At 40.2% G+C, this 27546-nt stretch overlaps 1 protein-coding gene and 1 non-coding gene across 4 annotated transcripts; both read left to right on the forward strand.

Moving 5' to 3' along the window:
* Nucleotides 1–27310, forward strand: DDX19B (DEAD-box helicase 19B). 3 transcript variants are annotated; one of them, XM_063110888.1, is made up of 12 exons: nt 1–183; nt 14076–14124; nt 15035–15088; nt 15958–16093; nt 16460–16552; nt 19839–19941; nt 20701–20815; nt 22645–22822; nt 23175–23412; nt 23637–23799; nt 24249–24440; nt 24891–27310. In XM_063110888.1, the coding sequence occupies exons 1-12, from the start codon at nt 10–12 to the stop codon at nt 24950–24952; spliced, it is 1557 nt and encodes a 518-aa protein (XP_062966958.1). In that variant the 5' UTR covers nt 1–9; the 3' UTR covers nt 24953–27310. The 3 variants fall into 3 exon arrangements, with proteins under 3 accessions (XP_062966958.1, XP_062966959.1, XP_062966960.1); XM_063110889.1 differs by lacking the exon at nt 24891–27310 and adding an exon at nt 24578–24658; XM_063110890.1 differs by lacking the exons at nt 14076–14124; nt 15035–15088.
* On the forward strand, nt 8798–8871 carry TRNAT-GGU (transfer RNA threonine (anticodon GGU)). The gene has a single exon. It is a non-coding gene; the product is annotated as a tRNA-Thr (tRNA).
* Nucleotides 27311–27546: the final 236 nt, after the last annotated feature.

A 27546-nucleotide genomic window follows, 5' to 3' on the forward strand; every position in this document is an offset into this window, starting at 1 on the left:
CTGGAGTGAATGACTTCCCCCTCGGTGGGGTCGGAGCCGTGCTCCCCGCGACCCCCCGGATCCCACGGTCGCGCCGCGCCAGCCTCCGAGGCCGCCAGCGCGAGCGTCCCACCCGCGCCCGGGACCATGGCCACCGACTCGTGGGCCCTGGCAGTGGACGAGCAGGAAGCGGCGGCCGAGTCGGTGAGTTGGCTTCAGCCTTAAAAGGGTCGGGGGAACCACTTCTGGTCGGGGACTCGACCCCCGAGAAAGGATACTCCCTAGGTCGGTCGGAGCCGGGTTGGGGTGGGGTTAGGGGAGGGATGGAGCCTGGACCCGGAGCTGGCGTTGTTTACTCTCCCGCATTACGTAAGCCAGGTGAGTGCTGCTGCTCTCTGTACAGCGCCCGCCCCCTGCCTGTCTTCCTGGCATTAGGATTAATCGTAGATTGCATTCATCACCCTGCATTGTAGTCACCTTTTCAGGTGTCATTCTCCACCTCCAGATTATGAGCTTCTTGGGCTCCGGGACCATATCTTACTCACATCTGTGTGCTTCAGCTTGCTTAGTGATGATGAGTGATTGACTCATAGGTCTGGGGCCGCTTAACTTTGTTCTTTTTTCTGGGCCAAGATGCAGATGCTGCTCGACTTATGATGGGGTTGAGTCCCGGTAAACCTCCTACGTTAAAAATATAGCTAAGTCGAAATTGTCTTTAGGGGCCGGCCGGTGGCTCACTCGGAAGAGTGCGGTACTGATAACACCAAGGCCACGGGTTCGGATCCCATATAGGGATGGCCGGTTAGCTCACTGGGTGAGCGTGGTGCTGACAACACCAAGTCAAGGGTTAAGATCCCCTTACCGGTCATCTTTTAAAAAAAAAAAAAAAAAAAGAAAAGAAACTGTGTTTAATACACCTAACTTACTGAACATCATAGCTTAGCCTTACATTAGACTACAGTTGGACAAAGTCAAATAATACGAAGCCTATTTTATAATAAAGTGTTGAACACCTCATGTAATTTATTGAATACTTTACTGAAAAACAGAATGGTTGTACAGATACTCGAAGCACAGTTTCTACTGTGATAATGTGTATCACTTTCACACCATCAAAAAATGAAAAGTTGTGAACCAAGCCATCGGAACGTGGGGACCATTTATGTGTGTTAAATATTATTATGTAGAGTTAATTTCTCCCACCTAAGCACTCTAAATTCTTGCAGGGCTTTGAACCTACTTCTGTTAGTACTTATTTCGTGAATATCTTGAGAAGAAGAATTTTGTCTTATTTTTTGAACTTTTTTTTTGCGGGGGGGGGGGGGTGCAGCTGGCTGGTACAAGAATCAAACCCTGGACCTTGGTGTTATCAGCTAGCCAGCTGAGCTAACCGGTCAGCCCCTTGTCCTATTTTTTTATAGTTGATAAAAAATAAGTTATAGGGCCGGCCCGTGGCTCACTCGGGAGAGTGCGGTGCTGATAACACCAAGGCCCCGGGTTCGGATCCCATATACGGATGGCCGGTTCGCTCACTGGCTGAGTGTGGTGCTGACAACACCAAGTCAAGGGTTAAGATCCCCTTACCGGTCATCTTTTAAAAAAAAAAAAAAAAAAAAAAAAGTTATATATGCACATAGTTTAAAGAGTCAAATAGTTCCTCCATCTTACTTCCCCCACCACATATGCACACATACCACATCTTTTCGTTGTAATTTTGTAATTTTAGTTAGATTAGTATTCCATGTTTATGTTAACTCATTAATACTTTTACTTTCCTATAAAACTTATTTTCGTTGGAATTTTTAATTGCCTTGTGTTTGCTTCATTTTTTGTGTGTTTTTTTTACCAATTCAACCCTAAACTTTCTGCCAGTCGTCTAAGTTTATCTCATGTTGTTCAGACACATGAAGTATTCTATCAATTCTCTCTCTCAGGCCTTTTAGTCTGCTTCAAATGGGATTAGTTGCCTCTGTGTTTAGAGCAGAATTTATTTTGGGGGATTGAGGGGGAACAAGATAGGTCTGCCTTCAGCCTCATTCTGGGGATTCCTTCCTCCTTTCTCTTTTATTAGATCCTCTCTTTTCTGTATCCCCTCTCATCTTTTTTGATTTATTCCTTATTTTGACCTATCATTTGGATAATAGTTTGGCTGGGTATAGAACTGTAGGTTGGAAATAATTTTTCTGCCAAATTTTAAAGGCATTGTTCCATTGCCTTCTACATTTCTGTATTTGTTGTTGATGTTTGAGACCATTCTCATTCCTTGTTTTTCCCTTTCTAAGGGTGGAGAATCTTCTGTTTGTCTGCAGTATTAAGAAATTCATGATGATATATCTTGGTATAGGTCTGTTATCCATTATTAGTGGGCACTGGGTAGGTCCTTTCAATCTAAAAAACTTGTCCTTCAGTTTTGGGAAATTTTCTTGAGTAATTTCATTATTGATTTCTTCCCCTTTGTTTTTTCTTCATTTCCTCTTTTCCAGAACTTCTATTAGTTGAATGTTGGATTTCTTGGACTGGCTTTTTAACTTTTTTAAAAGTCAGGTTATAGAGGCATAATTTACATATAGTAAAATTAACCTTTGTTAGTGGTAAAGTTCTGTGAATTTTATTTATTTATTTATTTATTGAATCATAGTTGATTATACGTATTTTGGGGATTCAATGTTAACATATGTTGATCAAATCAATATTACTAGTATGCATATTGTTACAAATTGTACTTATTCTTTATGCCCCTTGTCCAATCTCTCCCTATCCCCCCTCCCTCCACCCTCCCACCACTGATAACCAAGATTTCTTCTCTCCCTCTGAAAGAGTAATGGTTACTCTGTTGATTTGTTGCCTAGATGATCTGTCCAATGCTGAAAGGTATGTTCAGGTCCCCCAATATTATCATAGAGCAGATGCTTCTTCTGTCACTCTGGCATGGGCTTTGTGGAGAGAGATATCCTATTCTTTTCTTTGGTCTCTGCTGGTGACTCTTCTTGTGTCAATGCTCTCCAGTGGCTGGTGGACAATCTGCGTGGTGGTTGTGACGTCTAGCCACTTTCGAAGCAGTTGAGGTTACTGTGGTGGGCCACCCACGTGGAGGTGATGTTTTTGGCATGCTCCTTGGCACTGGCAGTGTGCCTGGTTGTGGGCGGGGGGGGGGGTCCGGTCCCTGGCTCCAAGCCCTGGGCTCCTGGATGGGTCCAAAGGTGCTGGCAGTATACCTGGATGTGGGATTAGGGTCCAATCCCTGGCTCCATACCTCAGGTCTGCTGGTGGCCCGAAGACGCTGGTGGTGTGCCTGGGCCGGAACTAATTTCTTGTCCTTTGCTTATTTCTAAAATGGGGAATTTCCTGTGGGAACAAGTACTTGAGCTGTGTTGTTGAGCTAAATTGCTGCTTTGCTGCTGTTCTCTAGGGAAGACTTTTTGTGCAGCTCAGGGTTTAATGGTTGACCTTGTAGGTACTTCTGGCTCTCCAGAGACCCTGTGCACCTGGGTTGTATAGAAACTCTGATTTGGGCCTGAGTCTTTTCATCAGACTGCACCCCATGCAATTCTATATTCCTGACCAGTCTCCTCTGAGTGGTCCTGCGCTGATTGGGGGGCGTATCAGCTGTCCTTGCTGCGTCCCAGAGTTCCCCTGGTGGGCTCATCTCTCCCACTGCCCATGCTCCATACACTTTCCATGGGATGGGCCCTGTGCCCCTCCCTTGCGATGACTCACTGGCCTCTGAATGGCCCCCCTTTTTCAGCTGTTCTGGCTCCTCGCTCCTGCGTGGGTCCACGAGAACCCTATTAGTGGTCTTGCTGTCCTGGGGGCCACTAAGGCCAGCCCCCTTTTCCCCTGCTGCCTCCAAGTAACTCCATCTGAAGGGCACAGCTGTGGCTTCTGCTGGCTCCTGCTCCATGCCCTCAGCAGCTCTAGCTTTAAAGCATTTGTGGCCCAAAATGCTCCAAGCAGTTTTTTCTTTCTTTCATCGTGGCTTCTCCCACTTCATGAACTCCATAGGTCTCTCCTCTTTTTCCCCTGAGCTCCAGTGGCCTCATCTTGGCTGTTGCTACATTTTTATAGTTGAAAATTGGTTGATTCATGGGAGAGACTGATGCTGGGGACCGTCTCTTCCGCCATCTTGACCGGAACTCAACTTCTGTGAATTTTAACAAAGGCATACAGTTCTGTAACCACTACCACAGTCAGCATACAGAACATCTCCACTGTTCCCACAAAGTTCCCTGGAACTTCTTTGTAGTCACTGCCTTCTCCCTACCCTTCTCAGGGAAGTGCTGAAATGTTTTCTATCACTATTGTTTTGCCTTTTCCAAAATGTCATAAAGTGGAATCATATAATATGTAACCTTTTAAAAAATCTGGCTTCTTTCACTTAGCATAATGCATTTGGGATTCAACCATGTATCAGTAATTCGTTCCTTTTTATCTGTTGACGGACATTTGGGCATTTTCCTGTTTTGGATGATTATGAATAAAGCTACTCCGTATGTTAGGGTACATACAGATTTTTGTATGGACATATTTTGCGTTTCTCTTGGGTAAATAACTAAGAGTAGGATTTGCTGGGTTATATGGTAAGTGTATATAATTTTATAAGTTATATGCCAAATTGTTTTCCAAGTAACTGTACCATTTTGCATTCCCACCAGCAATCTGAGAGCTCCAAATTGTTCCACATCCTCACTTGCACAGTATTGTCCATCTTTCCTTCATTCTAATAGGTGTATAGTGGTATCTTACTGTGGTTTTAATTTATATTTCTCTGACTAGGGATTTTGAGGATCTTTTCATGTGCTTATTTGCCATCCATATAAGTTCTTCAAGGTGGCTTTTTTTTTTCTTTTGGTGGCTGGCTGGTACAGGTATTTGAACCCTTGACCTTGGTGTTACAACACTGTATTCTAACCAACTGAAGAGGCTTTTCAAATCTTATTCCCTTTTAAAAATCAGATTGTTTTCAGGGCTGATCCGTGGCTCACTCGGGAGAGTGTGGTGCTGATAACACCAAGGCCTTGGGTTCGGATCCCTATATAGGGATGGCCAGTTAGCTCACTTGGGAGAGCATGGTGCTAACAATACCAAATCAAGCGTTAAGATCCCCTTACCGGTCATCTTTTTTTTAAAAAAATCAGATTGTTTTCTTATTATTGAGTTGGAAGAGTTTTTCTTTTTTGGGGGGGCAGGGGGTTGGGGAGTGAAAACTGGTAGGAATAGGGATCTGAACCCTTGACTTTGGTGTTACAACACTGCCCTCTAACCAACTGAGCTAACCAGCCAGCCCCTGGAAGAGTTCGTTATATATTCTGCATACAAGTCTTTTATTATATATATGTTTAACATGTACTGTATTCTCCCAGACTACAACTTGTCTTTTTCTCAAAAGTTTTAGAAAAGTAGACATTTTCAATTTTTATTAATCCCAGTATATTAATTTTTACATTATTAATTCTTTTCGTGTTCTAGGAAATACACCTTATCCAAGATTACAAAGATTTTCTCCTGCGTTTTCTTCTTCTGGAAATCTTTTTTTTTCCCCCAGCAGCTGGCTGGTACAGGATCCAAACTCTTGACCTTAGTGTTATCAACACTGTGCTCTAACCAACTGAGCTAACCAGCTAGCTTCTCTTCTGGAAATCTGGTAGTTTTAAATTTTACGTTTATGTCCATGATCCATTTTGAGTTAATTTTTTTATGTAGTAGGAGGTATGGATTGAGGTTCATCTTTGTCTAATTGTTCCAGCACCCATTGTTGAAAAATCCTTTTGTTTTTTCTTTTTTCTATCTTTGTCTCTTTTTTTGGCAGCTGGCTGGTATGCATCTTTGTATTATTTTGCTTTATTTCCTGGGAGATTTTCTCAACTACTGTCTAGGCTATTTCGTTTCTACTAACATGTTTTTAATTTCAAGAGCTAACTTTTTTCTTTTTCCCTTACTGTTCCTTTCTTTTCTTTCTTTCTTTCTTTCTTTTTTTTTTTTTTTTTTTTTTTTACAAAAAATGCCCTGTGCTGCTTTCATGACTGTAATATCTTCCCATCATTTTGAGGATATTCATAAATTTTTTCCTTCTCTCTGCACAGTCTTTGTTTCCTATGAAGTGCCTTTCATCTATTTATTTCAGTATCTATTTTTTTCGTGATGAAAACTTCTCAGATGTCTGTAATTGTCTACTCATACTTAAGAATGGGTGACTACAAAGATGAGTGGGTGGTTAGAGTGTGGTGCTGATACAGCCCTCTGTATCCATGGGTTCCCACCATGGATCAAAAATATTTAGAAAAAAAAAGTCCAGGGTTGGATCGCTGTACCAGCCAAAAAGAAAAGTTTAGGCCATTAAAAAGATGAATGGAAGGGGCCGGCCTATGGCTCACTCGGGAGAGTGCGGTGCTGATAACACCAAGGCCACGGGTTCGGATCCCATATAGGGATGGCCGGTTAATTCACTGGGTGAGCGTGGTGCTGACAACACCAAGCAAAGGGTTGAGATCCCCTTACCGGTCATCTTTAAAAAAAAAAAAAAAAAAAGATGAATGGAAGTGCTAAACGCATGAGTGGGGCATGTTAGTTCTGACCCCAACTGTACCTCTTTAGTGTCCCATGGTAATGTCCTGAGAATTTTTCTCCTGGACTGGCCAGATTTTGCAGAGGGATCCTCTAATTTCCTGCCTGGACAATGGAGGTCTGACTCTGTGTTCTGGAATCTGAGTGGGAGGAGAGGATGGGGGTAGCATGGAGATCTCAGTACTCAGAATACATGCTTCCACTTACTGCTCCCATTTTCATTATGGCCTCCTCTCCCTCAACTGTGGCCCTTCGTGTACCCATTATCATAGCACTTCTTATGCCTATCCTAACAGGCACTGTTGAGTAAATGAACTATACTTTGTTTTTCCATTATATGGCTCTGTTGGAAAGAAACTTTTGAGCATGAACTCTCAAAATCTACATATCAGTGCTGTTTTACTGAATATATTATGCACATTATAGAACACATACAGGGAGCTGGCCGGTTAGCTCAGTTGGTTAGAGCACAGCCTTATAACACCAAGGTCAGGGGTGCGGATCCCCCTACCAGCTAGCCATCAAGAAGAAAAAAAAAAAATTAAAACATATACAGAAGTAATAAAGACTGAGTTAAAGATGAAATAATGTTTTAAAATATTTTCCTGTACTTCCTTGTGCTGGCTTCCTGTTTTCATTAGCCAGTGTCTTAATGCACAATATACACTTAGAAAAAACCATGTCATTAGCCAGTGTAGACATAAATACATATTTCAAATAGTCCTTATAGTTTTGAATATTTTGATTAACTTTTTGTCAGATTGGATTAGATTGTTATTAATAGGTACCTATTAATATACCTAAGAGAGTTTGTTAGAAGTAGGTAGGTTTGTCATTTTCTTTTTTGCTTGAGTTTGTAATATTAGAATTATCTTTAAAATAGAATAGAAACTCATAATAATGTGTCCTGTGATGATAAAAATTCAGGTATAAAACGATTAGCCCTGATGTTTTCAGCAGGCCCGTACCAGCCATTTTATTAACCTCTCAACCATAAAACCTTGCATTTTACAAAACTGAATCTTGGGAATCTATTTTTAGTGCATTAGGGTAGAATTTTTCCATATCTTTTTAATAACAGCTTTTGAGACATAATTTACATACCATATGCTTATCTTTTTAAAGTGTACATTTCATTGATTTTTTAGTATATTCACAGAGTTGTGCAGCCATCATCATAATAGATTTTAGAACATTTTCATCATCCCCAAAAGAAATGCTGACCCATTAGCAGTCACTTCCCATTTTTCTGCAACCTCCACAGTCCCTGGCAATCACTAATCTACTTTGTCTCTTTAGATTTGCCTCTTCTGGACATTTCATATAGATGGAATCACATAATATGTGGCCCTTTGTGACTGGCTTCTTTCACTTAGCATAATGTTTTCAAGGTTCATCAGTTGTAACATGTATCAGGACTTTGTTCCTTTTCATTGCCAAATAATATTCCATTGTATGAATATACCACATTTTATTTATCCATTCATCAGGTGATCCAAATTGAAACATTTAGGTTGTTTCCACTTTTTGGCTATTATAAATAATGTTCCTGTGATCATTCATATATAAGTTTTTGTATGGACATATATATTTTATTTGCTTTTTTGTGGCTGTCCTGTATGGGAAGGAAATATATTTTCTATTTTCTTGGGTATATATCTAGAAGTGGAATTGCTGGGTTATGTAGTAACTCTATGTTTAATTTATGAGGGACTGCCTGACTATTTTTCAAAGCAGCTAGACCATTATATTATCTTTTTTTTTTTTAGAGCATTATATTATCTTTAAGATTAGTCATTTTCTCTGAGATTATCTAGTATCATGTATGAGAGGCACTATTATGTAGAGGTTAAGACCTCAGACTTTATAGCCAGACAGACTTGGATTCATATTCTGGGTTTAACACTTACTAGTTAATGTGACCTGGGCAAGTTACCTAACTTCTCTGTGCCTTAATTTCCTCTGTAAAATGAGAATAATCCTAGTACCTATCTCATTGACTTATGGACATGCCTGATACAGTAATCACTATTGTTTCTATTATTATCATCATCTGTAATTCACAGTTTCTTTTCAGGAATCATTTAAATTACTTGTCCATACTGTGCAGATTTGTTAGTTGAACATGAATAAGATTTGTGTATCTATTTAACCATGCCCAGGTAAATTATAATAGATCACAGTACAGTTGACCCTCCAACAATGTGGGGTTAGGGGTGCCGACCCCCTTGCAGTCAAAAATTTATGTATAATAGCTGGCTGGTTAGCTCACTTGGGAGAGCATGGTGCTGGTAACACCAAGGTCACAGGTTCGGATCCCTGTACTGGCCAGCTGACAAAAACAAAAACACACAAAAAAATTTATGTATAGCTTTTGTCTCCTCCAAAACTTAACTACTAACAACCTATTATTGACCTGAAGCCTTATCGATATAACAGTCAATTAACACGTTTTGTATGTTGTATGTATTATGTACTGTATTCTTACAATAAAGTAAGATAGAGAAAAAAATTTTAAGAAAATGATAAGAGAAAATGCATTTACAGTTGTTTTTTTTTTTAAAGATGACCAGTAAGGGGATCTTAACCCTTGGCTTGGTGTTGTCAGCACCATGCTCCCCAGTGAGCTAACTAGCCATCCCTAAATAGGATCCAAACCCGTGGCCTTGGTGTTATCAGCACCGCACTCTCCCGAGTGAGCCACAGGCCGGCCCTTACATTTACAGTTTTAATGAAACAAATCCATGTATAAGTGGACCCAAACAGTTCAAACCTGTGTTGTTCAAGGGTCAGCTGATTCTAAAACTGAATAAGTAAAGATGCCTGTTACCCTCTGTCTTGTGGAACTCCCATGGAGGCTTCCCACAGGCATTGTCTGACATAGTTGACTATGATATGTACAGAGCAAGGTGATTTTTTTCAGTCTGTATTTTAAATATTCATCAAGCTCCATTTCTTATTCATTTTAGATAAGAGAATATTAGATTCTGTTTATATTTATTTTCTCATTCCTAAGTGGCTCTTCTCTGTCCCCCTTTGTTCCACTGGAGACCTCTTTTTTAATTTAGAGGGTAAAAGGGATTCAGAAACTGAGGAGTGGGGAGGGAGGAGGGAGGGAGGTTTTGGTGATGGGCAACAATAATCAGCCACAATGGATATCGACAAAATAAAATTTAAAAAAAAAAGAAAGAAAGAAACTGAGGAGTGAGTAAGACTTTCTGTCTCCTACTTCACAGTTTTGCCTAAGGCATTCCCTATTCATTCAGCCCTCTGTATCCATGGGTTCCCACCATGGATCAAAAATATTCAGAAAAGGAAAAATCCATAAAGTTCCAAAAAGCAAAACTTGTACACTGAGTACTACATTAAATCCACGTAAATGAAGTGACATGTAGGCATTGTATTAGGAATAATAAGTAATCTAGAGATGACTTAAAGTATATGAGAGGATGTACATAGGATTTATGCGGATACTACGCCATTTTATATAAGGGACTTGAGCACCCACGGATTTTACTGTCTGCCAGAGGGTCCTGGAACCAATCCCGCATGGATACCGAGGGACGACTATAGTTCATTTACCATTACATCTTCCCTTATGTCTCAAGAATCCTTTCTTAAGTAGCTTTTGAATAAAATGAAGTAACTATAGTGTTCAATTATTTTAACATCTTTAAAACTAAAATATTTATTAAAGACATTGAAAAAATGTGGATATTATAAAAAGCAGGGCTTTGGGTGATTTGAAAAAAGTGGGTGTTTTGGGTTTGGTTTTTTTTTTTTCGCCTTTTGGTTAATTTTCTGGGTTTAAAAATGGTTTCTAATAAAGTTGCAAGATAAACTGGTTTCTCCTTTTGGTCCAAATAAATAGAGCAAACCAAAAATCTGAACTAACTGCTTTCAACATAAGTTTCAGCATTCAGCTCACTGACACTACAATGGGTAACATGAATGTCACTGCAGTGCTGCTTTTGAATTATAGGCTTTGAGATCCTTACAGCCAAGTGAGGGCTGAATGTGTTTTGGGATTGTGCTGGACCTCTTCAGAATTATGATACATTGTAATCAAAACAATATCTATTGGTTTTATTTACATTGTTGCTACCAACTTTTCCTACACAGTGCATTTTACCCAGTTAACTATGATTAGAATAATTATCAACAAAAGAATGATTCTTTTATCTTTATCTTTGAATATCTTTTTATTGTTGAATATTACAATGCTTTATAGTAATGGATATTTCTAACTCATTTATACTTTATTTATGCCTCATTAACTCATTTATACCTTAATCCTGTCATTTGTTTTAGGTAGTAATTATCACTGTAGGAAAGAACACTGTTAACCTTACTCCTACAAATATTGCCAGTAAGTCAGTCAGTATCTCTGTCTCTGTCTCTTTATTTATTTATTTGTTTGTTTATTTTTATTTTTAAAATTTTTATTCAATCATAATTGATTATATATATTTTGGGGGTTCAATGTTGACATATGTTGATCAAATCAATATTACTAGTATGTATATTGTTACAAATTGTACTTATTCTTTATGCCCCTTGTCCAATCTCTCCCTATCCCCCTCTCCCTCTCCCCTCCCACCACTGATAACCCTAGATTTCTTCTCTCCTTCTGAAAAAGTAATGGTTACTCTGTTGATTTGTTGCCTAGATGATCTGTCCAATGCTGAGAGGTGTGATCAGGTCCCCCAATATTATCATAGAGCAGATGCTTCTTCTGTCACTCTGGCATGGGCTTTGTGGAGAGAGACATCCTCTTCTTTTCTTTGGTCTCCACTGGTGACTCTCCTTGTGTCAATGCACTCCAGTGGCTAGTGGACCATCTGTGTGGTGGTGGTTGTGGCATCTAGCTGCTTTCATAGCAGCTGTGGTTATTGTGGTGGCTGTGGTGGGCCACCCACATGGAGGTGATGTTTTTGGCATGCTCCTTGGTGCTGGCAGTGTGCCTGGTTGTGGGGGTGGGGTCTGGTCCTCAGCTTCATGCCTCAGGTCCCCTGGTGGGCTCCGAGGCACTGGTGGTGTGCCTGGACCAAAACTAATTTTTTGTCCTTTGCTTACTTCTAAGATGGGGGAACTTCCTGTGGGAACCAGTACTTGAGCTGTGTGGTTGAGCTAAATTGTTGCTTTGCTGCTGTTTCCATAGGGAAGGCTTTTTGTGCAGCTCAGGGTTATAATGGTTGACCTTATAGGTACTTCTCCAGAGACTGGGTGCACCTGGGTTGTATAGAAACTCTGATCTGGGCCTGAGTCTTTTCATCAGACTGCACCCCATGCAATTCTATATTCCTGACCAGTCTCCTCTGAGTGGTCCAATGCTGATTGGGGGGTGGATCGGCTGTCCTTGCTGTGTCCCAGTGTTCTCCTAGTGGGCCCATCTCCCCCACCCCCCATGCTCCAAACACTTTCCATGGGATGGGCTGTTCGCCAGTCCCTTGTGATGACTCACCAGCCTCTGAGTGGCCTTTTTTTCAGTTGTTGTGGCTCCTTGCTCCTGTGTGAATCCATGGGAACCCTGTTAGTGGTTTTGCTGTTCTGGGGACCACCAAGGCCCCCTTCTCCCCTGCCGCCTCCAAGCAACTTCATCCAAAGGGCACAGCCAGCTCCTGCTCCATGCACTCAGCAGCTCTAGCCTTAAAGCAGCCATGGCATGAAATGCTCTGAGCAGTTTTTTTGTTCTCTTATCGAGGCTTCTCTTGCCTTCATACACTCTGTATGTCTCTCCTCCTCTTCCCCTGAGCTCTAGCAGCCCCAGATTGGCTGTTGTTGCTTTTTTATAGTTGTAAATTGGTTGCTGGCCCGTGGCTCACTCGGGAGAGTGCGGTGCTAATAACACCAAGGCCACAGGTTCGGATCCCATATAGGGATGGCCGGTTTGCTCACTGGGTGAGCCTGGTGCTGACAGCACCAAGTCAAGGGTTAAGATCCCCTTACCAGTCATTTAAAAAACAGGGCCAGCTCACTCGGGAGAGTACGGTGCTGATAACACCAAGGCCCCGGGTTCGGATGCCATATACGGATGGCCGGTTCGCTCACTGGCTGAGCGTGGTGCTCACAACACCAAGTCAAGGGTTAAGATCCCCTTACCAGTCATCTTTTAAAATAAATAAATAAATAAATAAATAAATAAATAAATTGGTTGATTTGTGGGAGAGAGTGACTCTAGGGACCATCTATTCCACCGTCTTGACCAGAACCCTCTGTCTCTTTTTTTAACAGCTCTGAGTACTAGACTTAAACTAGGTTCATTTGTAGGATGTGGGGAAGTGCTTTAGGAAAGACTAAAATGTACTGAACACCTACTACACATCATGTACTGGACTGGTGGCTTCATATTTATTATCTGTTCATGTGTTCTCTATCCTTCAGAATTGTTAAAGGATTTTCACTGCTTTTTGATGATTTCCTTTTTTGCCAATTTTCTCCTTCCCAATCTCTCCAGAGTGTTCCCCCTCTGCTTACCCCCTCCCCAACACCAAAGCAGACACACAACAGAAACTTTCCATCAGTTTCCATGAATAGAAGTGGAGTTTTTCCATTTCCAACTATTCACCCATTAAAACAAATAAAGTTTTCCTTCTTGCACCTCCCCCTCCTTCCTCCCTGCTCCCATTGGACTTAGAGTGCAGACAGAAGTGAGCCTCAAGATGTACAGAACCTGCTGGTGCTTTAAGGAATAACCATTTGATTTTGGTGATTTTCAGTCTTTTACCCTTTTCTACTTGATGTCATTGGCCCCACTTAACATTTTATGATTGGACCCTGTACCAGCCAACCACCACCCAACAGACACACACACACACACACACATTTTATGATTAAGGCACCTGTTTTGTACTAGATCCAAAGATCAATTAAAAATAGAAATATTCCAGTGCGGTGCGGACGACACCAAGCCAAGGGTTCCGATCCCCTTACCGGTCACAAAAAAAAAAAAAAAAAAGATAGAAATATCCCTTATTATTAAGGAATTTGCATTCTAAAAGGGGAGATAAGTCTTGCCAGGATATCTCTAATTTACAGTGTTTAATCAAGGTCCTAATAATTCTTCCTTTGATCTGTCTCTTCCTTTCTATTCTCACGTCAGCCTGTTGGTATTTTGATTTTACCAAGTGTGTCTGCATTTTCCAATATCTCTTTAAATTTCCTCTTGTTTGGAATATGAGAGAATTACAACCCTAATGATACTTCACTGAGAGAGTCATTGTAATCAGAGCATTAAGCAAACTCACAAATTATAATTTTCTCTGGGAATTGTAATTAGGAAGTATGGATATTGAGTGATGTAATCATTTTTTTCTGCTGCTGCATTTATGAGAAATTTTGTTTATTCTCGTTCAAACATTCAGTAAAGAGAAAGAGCCCTGCAGACCAACCTAATGAATCTGTTCTAATGTACCTAATGAGTCGGTCTTGAAAGTGACTCTTTTCTCCCCAGCTTCATTAGGGAGGCTCTGTTGATTCAGAATCTTTTAAGTGATTTTCCTGACACTTTCCCCTCCCCCATATTCTCCATTTAGTTGAGCAACTTGCATCTTAAGGAAGAGAAAATCAAACCAGATGCCAATGGTGAGTAACTAAAAGCTAGTTTGAAAACAAATGTGATTTCCTTTAGTATTTCCGTTTTGGCGTAACAACTCTCCGGGGAAAAAAATTGTACCAGATGGGTTTGGCAGATACTGGCAGTTGTTTGATTTGGGAATCAACAAACTGGATTGTATGACCAACATGTATTTAATGTAAGAATGAGGATAACTAATTGGCTTATAAATTATTAAATTTATTACTATGGGACTGTACTGTGAAAGATTGCTTTTTCAAATGTTTCTCAATTTGAGATAAGATAGACAAAGTATGAGCATCCTGAGAGTTTACCTATTCTAATTATTCTGAAATCATATCTATCAAAAATCTGAGATTTCCATTAAATGTTTATTGTTGTACTTAATATTATAGGAGGGAAATGTAACATTTACTTCACTCTGAATTCACTTACAGTTTTTTCTGTATATTTTCACATAACTGCAACATTGTTTTACTGTATATTTCTATTAGTCAACAATTTATATTAAAATATTTATATACATAGAATTTTAATGACAATATTATGTTCACATATTGATAAAATATTATTTGCATAGATATTCTTCTGTTGAGCATCAAGATGGTTTCTGATCATTGCTGTAATCATCTTGCTGTAATATTTCAGAAATAATTGATGCTAAAAGGGAAATAAATATTAGTTTTTGAGGTAGGGTGAGGAGACCTGGAATAGGAAAGAATTGAAATACTATAAGCAACAGTGTTTCATACCTTTGCTTGTTTAGGAACAATAAAATGTTTTTATCAGTGGCTTGGTTTCCTCATTTATTTTATGCTCCCCAGGCCTTTACACTTCTAATGTCGTAAAATTTGAATTGTCTCAACTATTGGGTGTGGGATGTGTTTTTGAATGATGGCCACTTTGTGTCTGATAAAGGTGCTGTTGTCAAGACCAATGCTAATGCAGAGAAGGCAGATGAAGAAGAGAAAGGTAATACAGTCTTAGAGCTATAAATAAGGTTCTGCACTCTAAGAAAATAGATTGTTATGAAGCTTCATTTTTATACCCAACTTGGCTTGACTTTAATAGGAGTCACAGCGCTACTATAAAAGTTCAACATAATCAATAGGTGAGGGCTGGCCAGTTAGCTTACTTGAGAGAGCGTGGTGCTGATAACACCGAGGTCAAGGGTTTGGATCCCCCTACCATCCAGCCGCCAAAAAAAAGTTAATAATAATAATAATCAGTAGGTGAAGGAATTCTAATTGTTTACATTTTAGAGGAATTTTACATTGAACAACTGATGAACTTCAGCAGCAGTAGGAAATATTCCCTGAATGATTATCTTGTACTAGGCATTATAAAAGAAATTTTAAGTTGCATCCCCATTGTCTAATAAAATTCAACTTAATGATATTTTGACACATTTAACATGGATGACAAGATGTGAACAGCTTATACGATGTCAGTATACAGACTTTGTTAACTCCCTTATTTTTCATTGTTGCAATTTACATTTGTTAAGCTAAGAATTTTAGTTTATATTGAGTGCAAATTGAGAGCAAATATTTGGGTCTATATAGGAGGAATAAATAACCTTAGGAAAGAAGGGCAGTTAGAATAGTATTTTGGAGAAGAATATGAGGCTCTAACTAGGGAAGTGAGTATCATAATCTTTCTCTTTAGTAAAACAAACTATTTTAATTATATTTATAAATCAAAACTATGATATACCTTGAATTAGAAAGACCAGTACAAATACATGTTATTACTTAAAATATCAGTGGCAATTGAATTCAGATGAACTCATGGTGGATTTCATGGACTTTTAAAAATCTTTGCTTTCTTTTGCCTGACAGAGGACAGAGCTGCCCAGTCCTTACTCAACAAGCTGATCAGAAGCAACCTTGTCGATAACACAAACCAAGTGGAAGTCCTGCAGCGGGATCCAAATTCCCCCCTCTACTCGGTGAAGTCTTTTGAAGAGCTTCGGCTGTGAGTATTTATTTACTTTGCTTTTAGAGAGCCTAGGCCTATTAAATTTTTCAGCTATGAGTATTTGTTTCCACTTTGCATTTAGAGAGCCTGGTCTTGTTATATTTTTTTTCGTCACAGCAGAACATTTTTAGTTAACACAAGCTAGATGAAATAATTTAGCTGCTTTGGGATATTAGGTAAAGTTTCCAGGTAATCTATAAAAGCTTTAGCTGCACTCACACATTGTGTTCAGTTCAGCACAACTCAATTATTGTCACTTATAAGCTATGTGATATAACAGTAAAAAAGAGAAAAAATTCCCCAGATATTTTGCTGCTTTCCTCAACCAAAGTGACTGTGACTCTCATGTTAAACTTTCTCTAGGAAACCACAGCTTCTCCAGGGAGTCTATGCCATGGGTTTCAACCGTCCATCCAAGATACAAGAGAACGCATTGCCTTTGATGCTTGCTGAACCGTATGTATCCTGATATACAACTATATTCCATTTTTAATTTTCTTTTTTTTTTCTTCCCTCCCCTATAAAAAGATGACTGGTAAGGGGATCTTAACCCTTGACTTGGTGTTGTCAGCACGACTCCCAAGTGAGCTAATCGGCCATCCCTATATAGGGACCTGAACCCTTGGCATTGGTGTTATCAGCACCACACTCTCCCAAGTGAGCCACGGGTCGGCTCTCCATTTTTAATTTTCTGATTTTTTGAATTTTTTTATTTTAAAAAGTTATACTAGTAATACAAGTATACTCATACGTGCTCTTTGTAGAAAAGTTAGAAAACAGTGAGAAATAGACAAAAGAAATTATCTGTAATCTCCTTCTCCCCACACTATTAACATTTTGGAGTAGAGAATTCTAGAATTTCTTTTTTTTTTTTTTAGTTTTTTCTATATAAATATATATAAGTATAATTTTTTAAATGAAACTATATGTAATGTTTTATATGTTGTATTTTTAACTAAATTATTTGATCATCTTTCTATGTTGGTAAATACACATTTATATCATTCATATACACAATTATTTCCCTATATGGATATATAAAATTTATTATGTCAATTATAGTAGGCAGAAAACAGTGTTCTAGAAGACCTTAATAGTACAACTACTAAGGTGGTTTTCTGGTGCAGTGCTTCTCTCACCTTCATACGCATGTGAATCTCATAGGATGTATTAAAAAGCAGATTCTGATTTCAGTAGGTCTCATGTGGGGACTGAGGCTCAACATTTCTTTAATAAGGCCGGCCCGTGGCTCACTCGGTAGAGTGCGGTGCTGATAACACCAAGGCTGCTGGTTCAGATCCTATATAGGGATGGCCGGTTCGCTCACTGGCTGAGCGTGGTGCTGACAACACCAAGCCAAGGGTTGAGATCCCCTTACCGGTCATTTTTTTAAAAAAAAAACATTTCTTTAATAAGCTTCTAGGTGATGCTGGTGCTGCTGGTTTCAGATCACATTTTGAGTAATAAGGTTCTAGAGCATGAGGAACTTTTTATAAAAATTGATCCCTATGTTATACATGACTATGTAAAATTTTATTGCATATGATCCTAAATTCTGAAACTGTTTTTTCTATTTATCTAAAAATAGGTATGTATTTTCTCAAAGTTTTCTTTGTTTTGTGTCATAACAGTGATACTTTTTCCAGACAATGTCTTTTTTTTTTAGCTTGGGACTTTGAGCATGCTTAAAGGTGAATAAATGGAATATTTATTAGATGGTTTCACATTGATCACTTGTATTTGTGGATCATAATGCTTTCACAGATGCTTGCTTTTAGATTGTCAGTGTTAGAAAAGACCTGAGAAAATTATCTAGTACCTTTCTTCATTAACAAACATTAATTGATTGCCTGGTATATAACAGATACTGTGCTAGGCACTTGGATTCATTAGTGAATAAAGCAGACCAAAATCCCTACCCATCAGGAGCTTACATTCTAGTTTAGAGTACAGATAATTTACTTTTATTAAAAATAAGTCTAGGGCTGGCCCGTGGCTCGCTTGGGAGAGTGTGGTGCTGACAACACCAGGTCAAGGGTTAAGATCCCCTTACCAGTCATCTTTTTTAAAAAAATAAAAATAAAAGTAAGTATATATTATGTTAAAAGGTGATAAATTATAAATGTTAATGCCACTGAATTATATACTTAAAAGTGTTTAAAATGGCAAATTTTATGATATATATTTTTTACTACAATTAAAATAATAATACTGTAATATACCAAAAATCATTGAAATATATACCTTAAGTGGATGAATTGTATGGTATGTGAAATATCTCAATAAAGCTGTTAAAAAAGATGGTAAGTGCTATGTAGAAAAATAAATAGGCCATGATAAGGGAGATGAGAAATACCAAGGACCTGATTGCAATTTTTACCCCCAACATTTTAGTGTGAAAATATTCAAACATATAGCCATATTTTTCCACCAGTACATCCTATTGGGATTTTTTTTTTTTTTTTTTTTGGTTTTGAGTTTTTCTAAACAAAAGTTTATTCTTAAATGTACAACAGGCTCCAAGACAATGCTTCATTCTAACTACAACTGGCAGCAGATGTTATAGCAGGGAATCAAGATATTTAAATAGGAATGGAATCAAAGGTCACCATTGCCTCAGGCATAAGGAACAGCTTACTTTTGCCAGACTTCTTTTTTTGGGGGGCTCAGCTGCCCAGTATGGGGATCTAAACCCTTGACTTGGTGTTATAACACTGTGCTGTAACCAACTGAGCTAACTGGCCACCTATTGCCAGATTTCTTAATTCCACCTGTAGCCAGGGGTCCCTTCCCAAGGCCTTCACTTTTAGCTCCTTGAGTTTCTTCTGCTCTTTTTGTTCCTGCTTAAAAGCCTCATCTATCTCATCCATCCCTTTGGCCTGCTTCTTGGGCTGCTTCGGGGGCTTCTTCTTGCCCTCTTTAAGGCTGGGCGTGGCTCTAGCCATGCCTTCCTCAGATGCTGCCATTAGAAGCCTACATGTTTCTTTTTAAGGCATTTCAAAATAGTCACACTTTTATTTTATTTTATTTTTTGGCTCCTGGCTGGTACAGGGGTAAAAACCTTGACCTCGTTGCTGTCAGCACCACACTAACAAATTGAGCTAACCTGCCAGCCACTAGGTTACACTTTTAAATCAAGGGATTAGGGTAGCATCTCATCAAGTAGGTGATATCCAAGGAAAGACTTGAAGGAGAGGAGAGAGTTAGAATGTTATCATCGGGGGACAATTGTCCCAGGCAGAGTCCAGCCAGTGCAGAAGCCCTGAGACAGGAACATGGCTAGCATGTTTTCAGAGCAACATTGGGGCCATTGTGGTGGAGTGGATTGAGCTGAGTAAAGGAGAGAGAGAGTAGTAGGACTTGAGAGCCAATAGGTATGTGGAGACAGATTAGTTAGGACATTGCAGGCCATTGTAAGAATTTTAACTTGTACTCTGAATGAAATGAGGAGTGGCTGGAAGGTTTCTGAGCAGGAAAGTGATGTGAGCCAACTCACATTTTCAAAGAATCACTTGTGCAAGGTAGAGAATAGATAAAAGATATAGAGTGCTTCAAATCCCACCAGAAAATCTTCTCTCTATAGTGCTTTGTACTTGTGAAGCTATCATATATAACTCTCAGAATCCAAAGATCTCCTTCTATAAATGAATTTTGAATACTAAGTTTTTAAGCTTCATTCTTCGTTTTTACTAACTAAAAGTTTACTTGAGATTTAAGCTCCTAAACAGTTTTTCTTGTGTAGCCCACAGAACTTAATTGCCCAGTCTCAGTCTGGTACTGGTAAAACAGCTGCCTTTGTATTGGCCATGCTCAGCCAAGTAGAACCTGCAAACAGATATCCTCAGGTAAGGACTTGGTGAGTTTGGGTTTTCTACTAACACATAGCTAGAAGGGGAATTCCATTTGACTGATTAAAAGCCAAGCTGTGTATTACTTTCTACATAAACTAGAACTCCTTAAGTTGAGCACGAACAATGTGGTTGATCTTCTGGGAACAGAAATCCTGTTCTCCTTTCCATGGTTTGCCAGTTCTGGGATACTGGTGACAGGCTCGGCTCCTTTACTTTCAGGGAAAACCTCCTTCATCTGCAACTGTGCAATTGTAATCTTTTAAAAAGTTGAGAACACAAAATAAAATTTAAAAAAAATAAATAAATTTAAAAAATAAATAAATAAATAAATAAAAATAAAAAGTTGAGAACTGTCTGAGAAAGTGAAACGGAAGCTAATCTCCAATTGGAATTTCAGGTCCTTGCTCATGGGTAGGTTATTGGACTCCAGTGGGCAATAGCTATTTTCAAGTGTCTTTACCCAGTCAGAGTTTTGACCCCTACGCTCTGCAGCTGAAAGAATCAAATGGTATACACTTAAATTTACCTATTTTTTCCTTCATCCTCAGCTGGAGCAATGACTAAGTCCTAATAGTAATTCCCCTTTACAAAAGAGCAATTGTTGGGGCCGGCCCGTGGCTCACTTGGGAGAGCGTGGTGCTGTCAACACCAAGTGAAGGGTTAAGATCCCCTTACGGTCATCTTTAAAAACAAACAAATAAACAAAAAAGAGCGATTGTCTTGAATTCTCATTCTGAACTCTTTCCCTACCAGTGTCTGTGCCTCTCCCCAACATATGAGCTCGCCCTTCAAACAGGAAAAGTGATTGAACAGATGGGCAAATTTTACCCTGAACTGAAGCTAGCTTATGCTGTTCGAGGCAATAAATGTGAGTATGTGATCATAAGTCATTAACCTAATTACTTTTTATTTTGAAAACATACCAAGTAGTTGAAATAATACAATGAATACGTGTATGCTCTCCACTTAGATTTAAAAAGTTAACATTTTGCCATGTTTTCTTTCTATCTTTTTTTTTTTTTTTGGCAGCTGGGTGGTACAGGGATTGAACTCTGGACCATATTTGCTTTATCTGTATATCTGTGTTTTCCTTATTCCTAAATGCTTTTTTATTGTTTTCTTCCTTTTTTTTGGTAAAATTTTTTTTTTTTTTTTTAGTATTTTCTTTTTATTCCTAAATACTTTAGCATGCATCTCATAAAGACATTCTTTGGCATACCAATGATACCCTTATCACAACCAAGAAAATTAACAGATTCTCTAGAATGATATCCAGTCTACTTTCATTCTTCCTAAATTGTCCCAAAAGTGTTTATGGCTGTTTTGTTTTTGAACCAAGATCGAATTGGTGTTTATGTGTTGCATTTTGTAGTTTATCTCTTTCTTTCCTTCAGTCTGGAATTGTTCCCCCACCTTTTCCTCCTCTATTACATTTGACTCTTTGGACATATCAGACCAGTTACTTATAAAAACTTTGACATTCTGGATTTGTTTAATTGCCTAATTTCTTTCTCATGTCATTAGAAGAAAGAAAACCTAGAATGTAATGGTGACTGACTGACTGTTGGGGCTTATTTTGTTATTCTTTTTTCTTTATCCATCTTTTCTACTTTAGTTTATTTTACAACTAACAATATTTAAGTATTTTAAAAAGCGTTGTTAGAACTTTGGTTGAATCCCTCAGCCACCAAAAAATAAAAATAAAGTTTGGTTGAGTCCTATGGATCTTTAAAACAAACATGTGACTTTATGACTTACAGAGATCCATTCTACATACACAATGTCCTAATGCCAACTAAAGGTCAGTTCTGAAAAGTAAATGAGATAATGAAACTTTTTGGAAGATAATCATAAGATACTTAAAATTTTGCAATTTGGATTTGTGTTAGAAAGATAGAGAATTCTAAAAAATTTTTTGTTGGGGACAGTGATTGGTTTATTTAACTGAAGTCAGAATTGACACAACATTTACATTTGGGCAGAATTTTGTCTGTGACTAGAGGGAGCCTGTGCATCTCTGGTCAAGGTTCTAGTTCTTCAAGGACTAAAAGGCGAATCACTGGGTCCCATCTAATTCAAAATGAAGAGCCAAATTCTTGTCAATATTGCACTAAACACGACTGAGTATATGTCACGGTCTGCCAGTCCTCGTCGGGGAACCACATTTCCTAAGAGCGGCAGTTTGTATTTCTTTCAGAAGATAAAGCTTTTCATGATAAATCCTGTTTATTGACTTGGGTGGAGGAAACGCAACTGACTTATTTGAAATAGATGTCAGTATAGCCGAGGGGACAGAGTGCATGGGCAAGATAAGAACTTTGAAGAGTTTTCTTGTTGAGACTTTGTTGAGTTTTATGGATCTTTCAAACAAATATGATTTTATGACTAGCAGAAATCAATTCTACATTCAATGAACTAATGCCAACTTCAGGTCAGTTCTGAAGAGAAAATTCTGGTCTAGGTGGACTGATGTTGACTGAGAAAAAAAATAAAGATATCAGATACTTGTATCTTTTCAGCATTTTTGTCTGTTTTTGTGGTCATTAAATACTGTAGTGATATCCTAACTTTTCCTTAAATATTAATGCAAACAGCAAGACATTTGCATTAAAATACATAATAGCTTTAGAAGTTCTTAGAGAGGAGAGCAGGCTTTGCTATGGATATAACCATGGAAATCATCTTGGGTCTCCACAGTGGAAAGAGGTCAGAAGATCAGTGAGCAGATTGTCATTGGCACACCTGGGACTGTCCTGGACTGGTGCTCTAAGCTCAAGTTCATTGACCCCAGAAAGATCAAGGTGTTTGTCCTGGATGAGGCTGACGTAATGATAGCTACCCAGGGCCATCAAGATCAGAGCATCCGCATCCAGAGGTAGGAACTCTTGAACAGAGGGGAACTTCTCAACCTCTTGATCTGTGGCATCTTCTCCCTTTACTTCAAACACCTCTTCTTGCTTCTATCAGGTTCTCTACTGTAGTACTTTCAGTGGCATTTGTTTGATGGGCCATTTCCAGGTCAGCACTGATTATGCTCTCAGCCTGGGTTGAGGAAGGCAGCCTAGGGACTCCAACCTCACTCCTGTGCCCACCCCAGCTCTGCTCCTCCTCCTTCCCCCCTTGCAGCCTTCCTGGGGATATAGACCATCCAAACCTGGGGAGGCTGCATCTGTTGGTTCCAGTGAGAACCTTGGGGTCATGCAAAATGCCTGGGCCTTACCTTGCAGGATGCTGCCCAGGAACTGCCAGATGCTGCTTTTCTCTGCCACCTTTGAAGATTCTGTGTGGAAGTTTGCCCAGAAAGTGGTCCCAGACCCAAACGTTATCAAACTGAAGCGCGAGGAGGAGACATTGGACACCATCAAGCAGTATTACGTCCTTTGCAATAACAGAGACGAGAAGTTCCAGGCCTTATGTAACCTGTACGGGGCCATCACCATTGCTCAAGCCATGATCTTCTGCCATGTGAGATTTTCAATTGTGTGAGGGGTCAGCACCCCTAACCCCTGCGTTGTTAAAGGCTCAACTCTAATTCATCCCCCAAAAATCATGTGGCTAAAATTCTATTGGAGAAATTTTAAGCCTAACCTGCTTTCATGTATTTTAATGACTGTAAGCCACGTTTTTGCAGGTAACTTCATTTTTTTTTTAACAGGTTTCTTCATTTAAAACAATTCTTTTCACTTCAGACCCGCAAAACAGCTAGTTGGCTGGCAGCAGAGCTCTCAAAAGAGGGCCACCAGGTGGCTCTGCTGAGTGGTGAAATGATGGTGGAGCAGAGGGCTGCGGTGATTGAGCGCTTCCGAGAGGGCAAAGAGAAGGTCCTGGTGACCACCAACGTGTGTGCCCGAGGTGAGCAGAGCGTGTGGCCTGGTCTCCCAGGCTCCAGTCCCAGGCCCCATTAGCGAGAGAAATCCCTGTATATGGAAAACTCAGGTGGGCTCAGGGAGATGGCTGGGGTTGGTGGTGACATTCCTTTCTGTGAGAGCCTGGATTTCCCTCAGTTGATGAGAACTTACACAGAAGCCGGCAGTCCCGACTTGTGGTGGAAGGAGACGTACAGGCAGCTGACTGGTTGCGCGTGGAGCCTGCTCTTCCCAGGGCAGCCAGCGAGTTTTCAGCTACAACTCCAGTTACCTCTGGGTTCCACTACTTGTCTATGTGCCTCTCTCGTACCCGGTTCCTGCCTGTCCCAGACTCTCTCTCAACCTGGAGTTGGTGTACGTTGGCCTGACTGTGGGCGACAGTGATTTTTGTCTCCTGTCCTCACCCCTCTCTATCTCCAACTCTCCCTCATGCAGGTATCGATGTTGAACAAGTATCTGTTGTCATCAACTTTGATCTTCCCGTGGACAAGGATGGGAACCCAGACAACGAGACCTACCTGCACCGGATCGGGCGCACCGGCCGCTTTGGCAAGAGGGGCCTGGCAGTGAACATGGTTGACAGCAAGCACAGCATGAACGTCCTGAACAGAATCCAGGAGCATTTTAGTGAGTCCCTGGAGGGTCCTGTGCCTGGTGCCCTTTCTTGAGTGGGAGAAGTCAGTGGGGAGAAGAGGGGAAAAGGATAGGTTTTCCTGTGGCCCTGAGAGAGGCCTTTGTCCCTGTGCACACATCCTTTCCTACAGTGTGGAAGTTCTCAGGCAGCACACCTGGAGAGTTCGGGACTCGGTGACTCGAATGACAGTTCCCCCGTGGCCGGGCTTGGGGAGCCTGGGGCTCTGACTGTTGCTGTCAGTGACCAGGGCCCTATTGCTCAGGCACTGGAAGCTTTTGGGGGCAAGCGAAGGATTGCTGTGGCCCGAGGTGTGTCCCATTCCTGGGCAGGGCAGAGCCCTGTCATTCTCTCTCCCTGCTGTGCTGCCCCTTCCTAGGTGGCTTCAGCTGAATGTCCATAGTAACCCCATGTTGATCTCTCTTCAAATCTTGTTTACCCCCCAGATAAGAAAATAGAAAGATTGGACACGGATGATTTGGATGAGATTGAGAAAATAGCCAACTGAGAAGTGGCACCATCACTGGTGCCCACCCTTGGCACTGCCCTATGCGGGAGACCAATGCTTTCACGGCCTAGGCCTCGACAGTCACCACAAAGACAAAGACATGAGAAGCAAGAAACTACCTACCTCATTTTAAATTATATTTGGACTTGACAAAAATTTATGCAAATGATGGGGGATGGTAGGAAAAAAATTGTTTACATACCTTTGGAAGATCAGATGTGAATACATAGAAATTTACCTTTTGGAAATTTCGTCCTTTTTTTTGCCTGTGTGTTCCCCATCATTATGCTAATCTAGATGCTTTAGCTAATTATTTGCCCAGGATCCCCTGTGGCAGCCCCTTGCTGTTCTCTAGCTTGGAGTGTCCGTGCCAGCCTCCAGCCCGTATAGAGGTGAAGAGAGAACATGGAGAGAGAAGCTTCAAGTAGGTTAGGTGTGTAAGCCCAGCCATCATGTTTGAAGTATGGCATGAGGCAGCAGAGGAGGCCTATGATCTGCTGCTTTGGACTCGGGGTATGACAGCTCAACTGAGGGTGGCCAACCCCCTCTGTCCTAATGCTCCCAGCAGGAAGGAATTCGCTAAGCCTGGACCAAAATGCCAAGCTCTGGGACCTTTGTATGCAGGTTTGTGTAAGAGGACCATGACCTGTTCCCAGCAGGTCCAATCTGTGTATAGTACATACCTGATTATTGGTGGCTCCTTTGCTTGTGCTTGAGTGAGTCTTGTGAAGAAGTCATCATGAAAAATTAGTGGCGACCCTCGTTTACCACAGCATCTGGTCTCTTGGGGCCTTGCAGCATGTTTTTCACGTCCCTAACGTCACCTTGAACCCTTAGTATCCCCAAGCAAATAAAAGGTGATCTGAGGTTTAAATCCTCAGTGAAAATTGTGGTTTCAAGGTTCTGATGGTCACCCTCAAGGCAGCTCCAGATGTGGTCAGCAGTAGTCACAAATTCTTGCTTTCTCTCCAGATTACAGAAGGCAAGTTTTGTCAGAGCTGGGGAATGATTTCAGATATTTGGCATCTTGATTTCGAAGGGATTCTGAACGTCTATGTTCACGGTGCTTGGAATACAAACAGGTACAACTGAGGGACTAGATGGACTTCAGCCATTCATCTGTCCAAAGCAAAAGTAATTGCGAAGGCCTCCGCTCCATCTTTACTTGGCATGTTTGTGCAATATAGTCAGAATAAGTAACAGTAATGGATACTTCCTCATACCTGGCAAGGCTGTTGGTACCCACAGAGTGAAAGAGCAAAGATGAGATGAAACTGAATTGCAAGAGCAATATGAAACCCCAGCCAAAAGGAGTCCTCTTTCTTCAGCTCTTTGGCCTTGATACAGAGTCGCCACTTTATCTAGGACCTGGAAGAGGAATTTTATGTGATGAGAACTATTTTAATTCCAGATCTTCCTTGTAGGCATTTCTGTGTTTTAGAACCAGATCTGTTCCCTGGGAAGGAATGGGGCCAATGTCAACCTCCAGGTGGTTTCCTTAATGTGATATTACAGAGAGACCAGCAGACTTCCAATTCTGCCACACTCTCCCAGTGCATGTTTGACTGTACAAAATCTTCTTTATGCTTCTGGTCAACTGACCAATCTTGGGATTCTTATAAGGAGAGAAGAAATTTTATGCTTCCCCTGAAGTTCTGTGGACCAGCCCTGAAATAACTAAAAACAAGGGCAATAATTAAAGAAGTATAGTCTCATCACTAGGCTGCAAGCGGACTACAGCCCCTCCTTTTCCTCACAACACACATACCTGTCTACTGTTGTAGCCAAAGTGTGAGAAGGGAATTGGGAAGGGGTGTGCTGCAGACTCTTCCGTAGTAGGAGAAAATGGGTATCTGGTAGAAGTGTAGATCAACAGTTCTTCACGTCAATCTGGGGTATTGAACCTCTAAGAATTCACTGGATAGGTTTCATGGAGTCTAAGAATTATATGCAGTAGTTCGAATTTAAATGCATTTACCTGGGGAGACTCCCAGAGGAGTGTGTCTTTTCAAAGATAAGACGCACTGTTGTGGATGGCTCTGGAATGTCACCCCAGTGTCACTGCAGTCCATATTTCTTCACAGTCCATATTCATTACTGCCAGTGCCTGGCTCCCAGGGCTTGATGGTTCACAGCTGCCTTGTGCAGGCTAGAGATGTCAGTGATGTAAAAATATATTGAGCTTGGTGAGCTTCGGTCCCCATGGATTCTTTAACTGATTTTAGTAAGTTCCTGTATATGAAATGATAAATTGTGCTCTAGAACAGAGAAACTCAGGAAAAGGAAATTTTGATCTAACGGAAAATTCTGGATATATTTATTATCTGTAAACAATGGATTTTATTGGCTTTTTTGAGTGTCATTCATTGGCTATATGCATAAGAACTAATCAGTTGTTGATGTGTCCTTTATTGATGTTAATTGAACTTAATTATGATGAAGTGTTCATGTTACTAAGACACCATTAATAAGTATAAGAAAAAAACAGCAGCATGTTTTTGGTTGCTAGTATTAGTAATACCTAGGTGAAGAGTCACATGTTATTTCATAGGCTAGTTATGACCTGATACTACTATTCCATATTTCAAAGTTGA

The sequence above is a fragment of the Cynocephalus volans genome, chromosome 10, assembly GCF_027409185.1.
Source record: "Cynocephalus volans isolate mCynVol1 chromosome 10, mCynVol1.pri, whole genome shotgun sequence".
Lineage (NCBI taxonomy): Eukaryota > Metazoa > Chordata > Mammalia > Dermoptera > Cynocephalidae > Cynocephalus > Cynocephalus volans.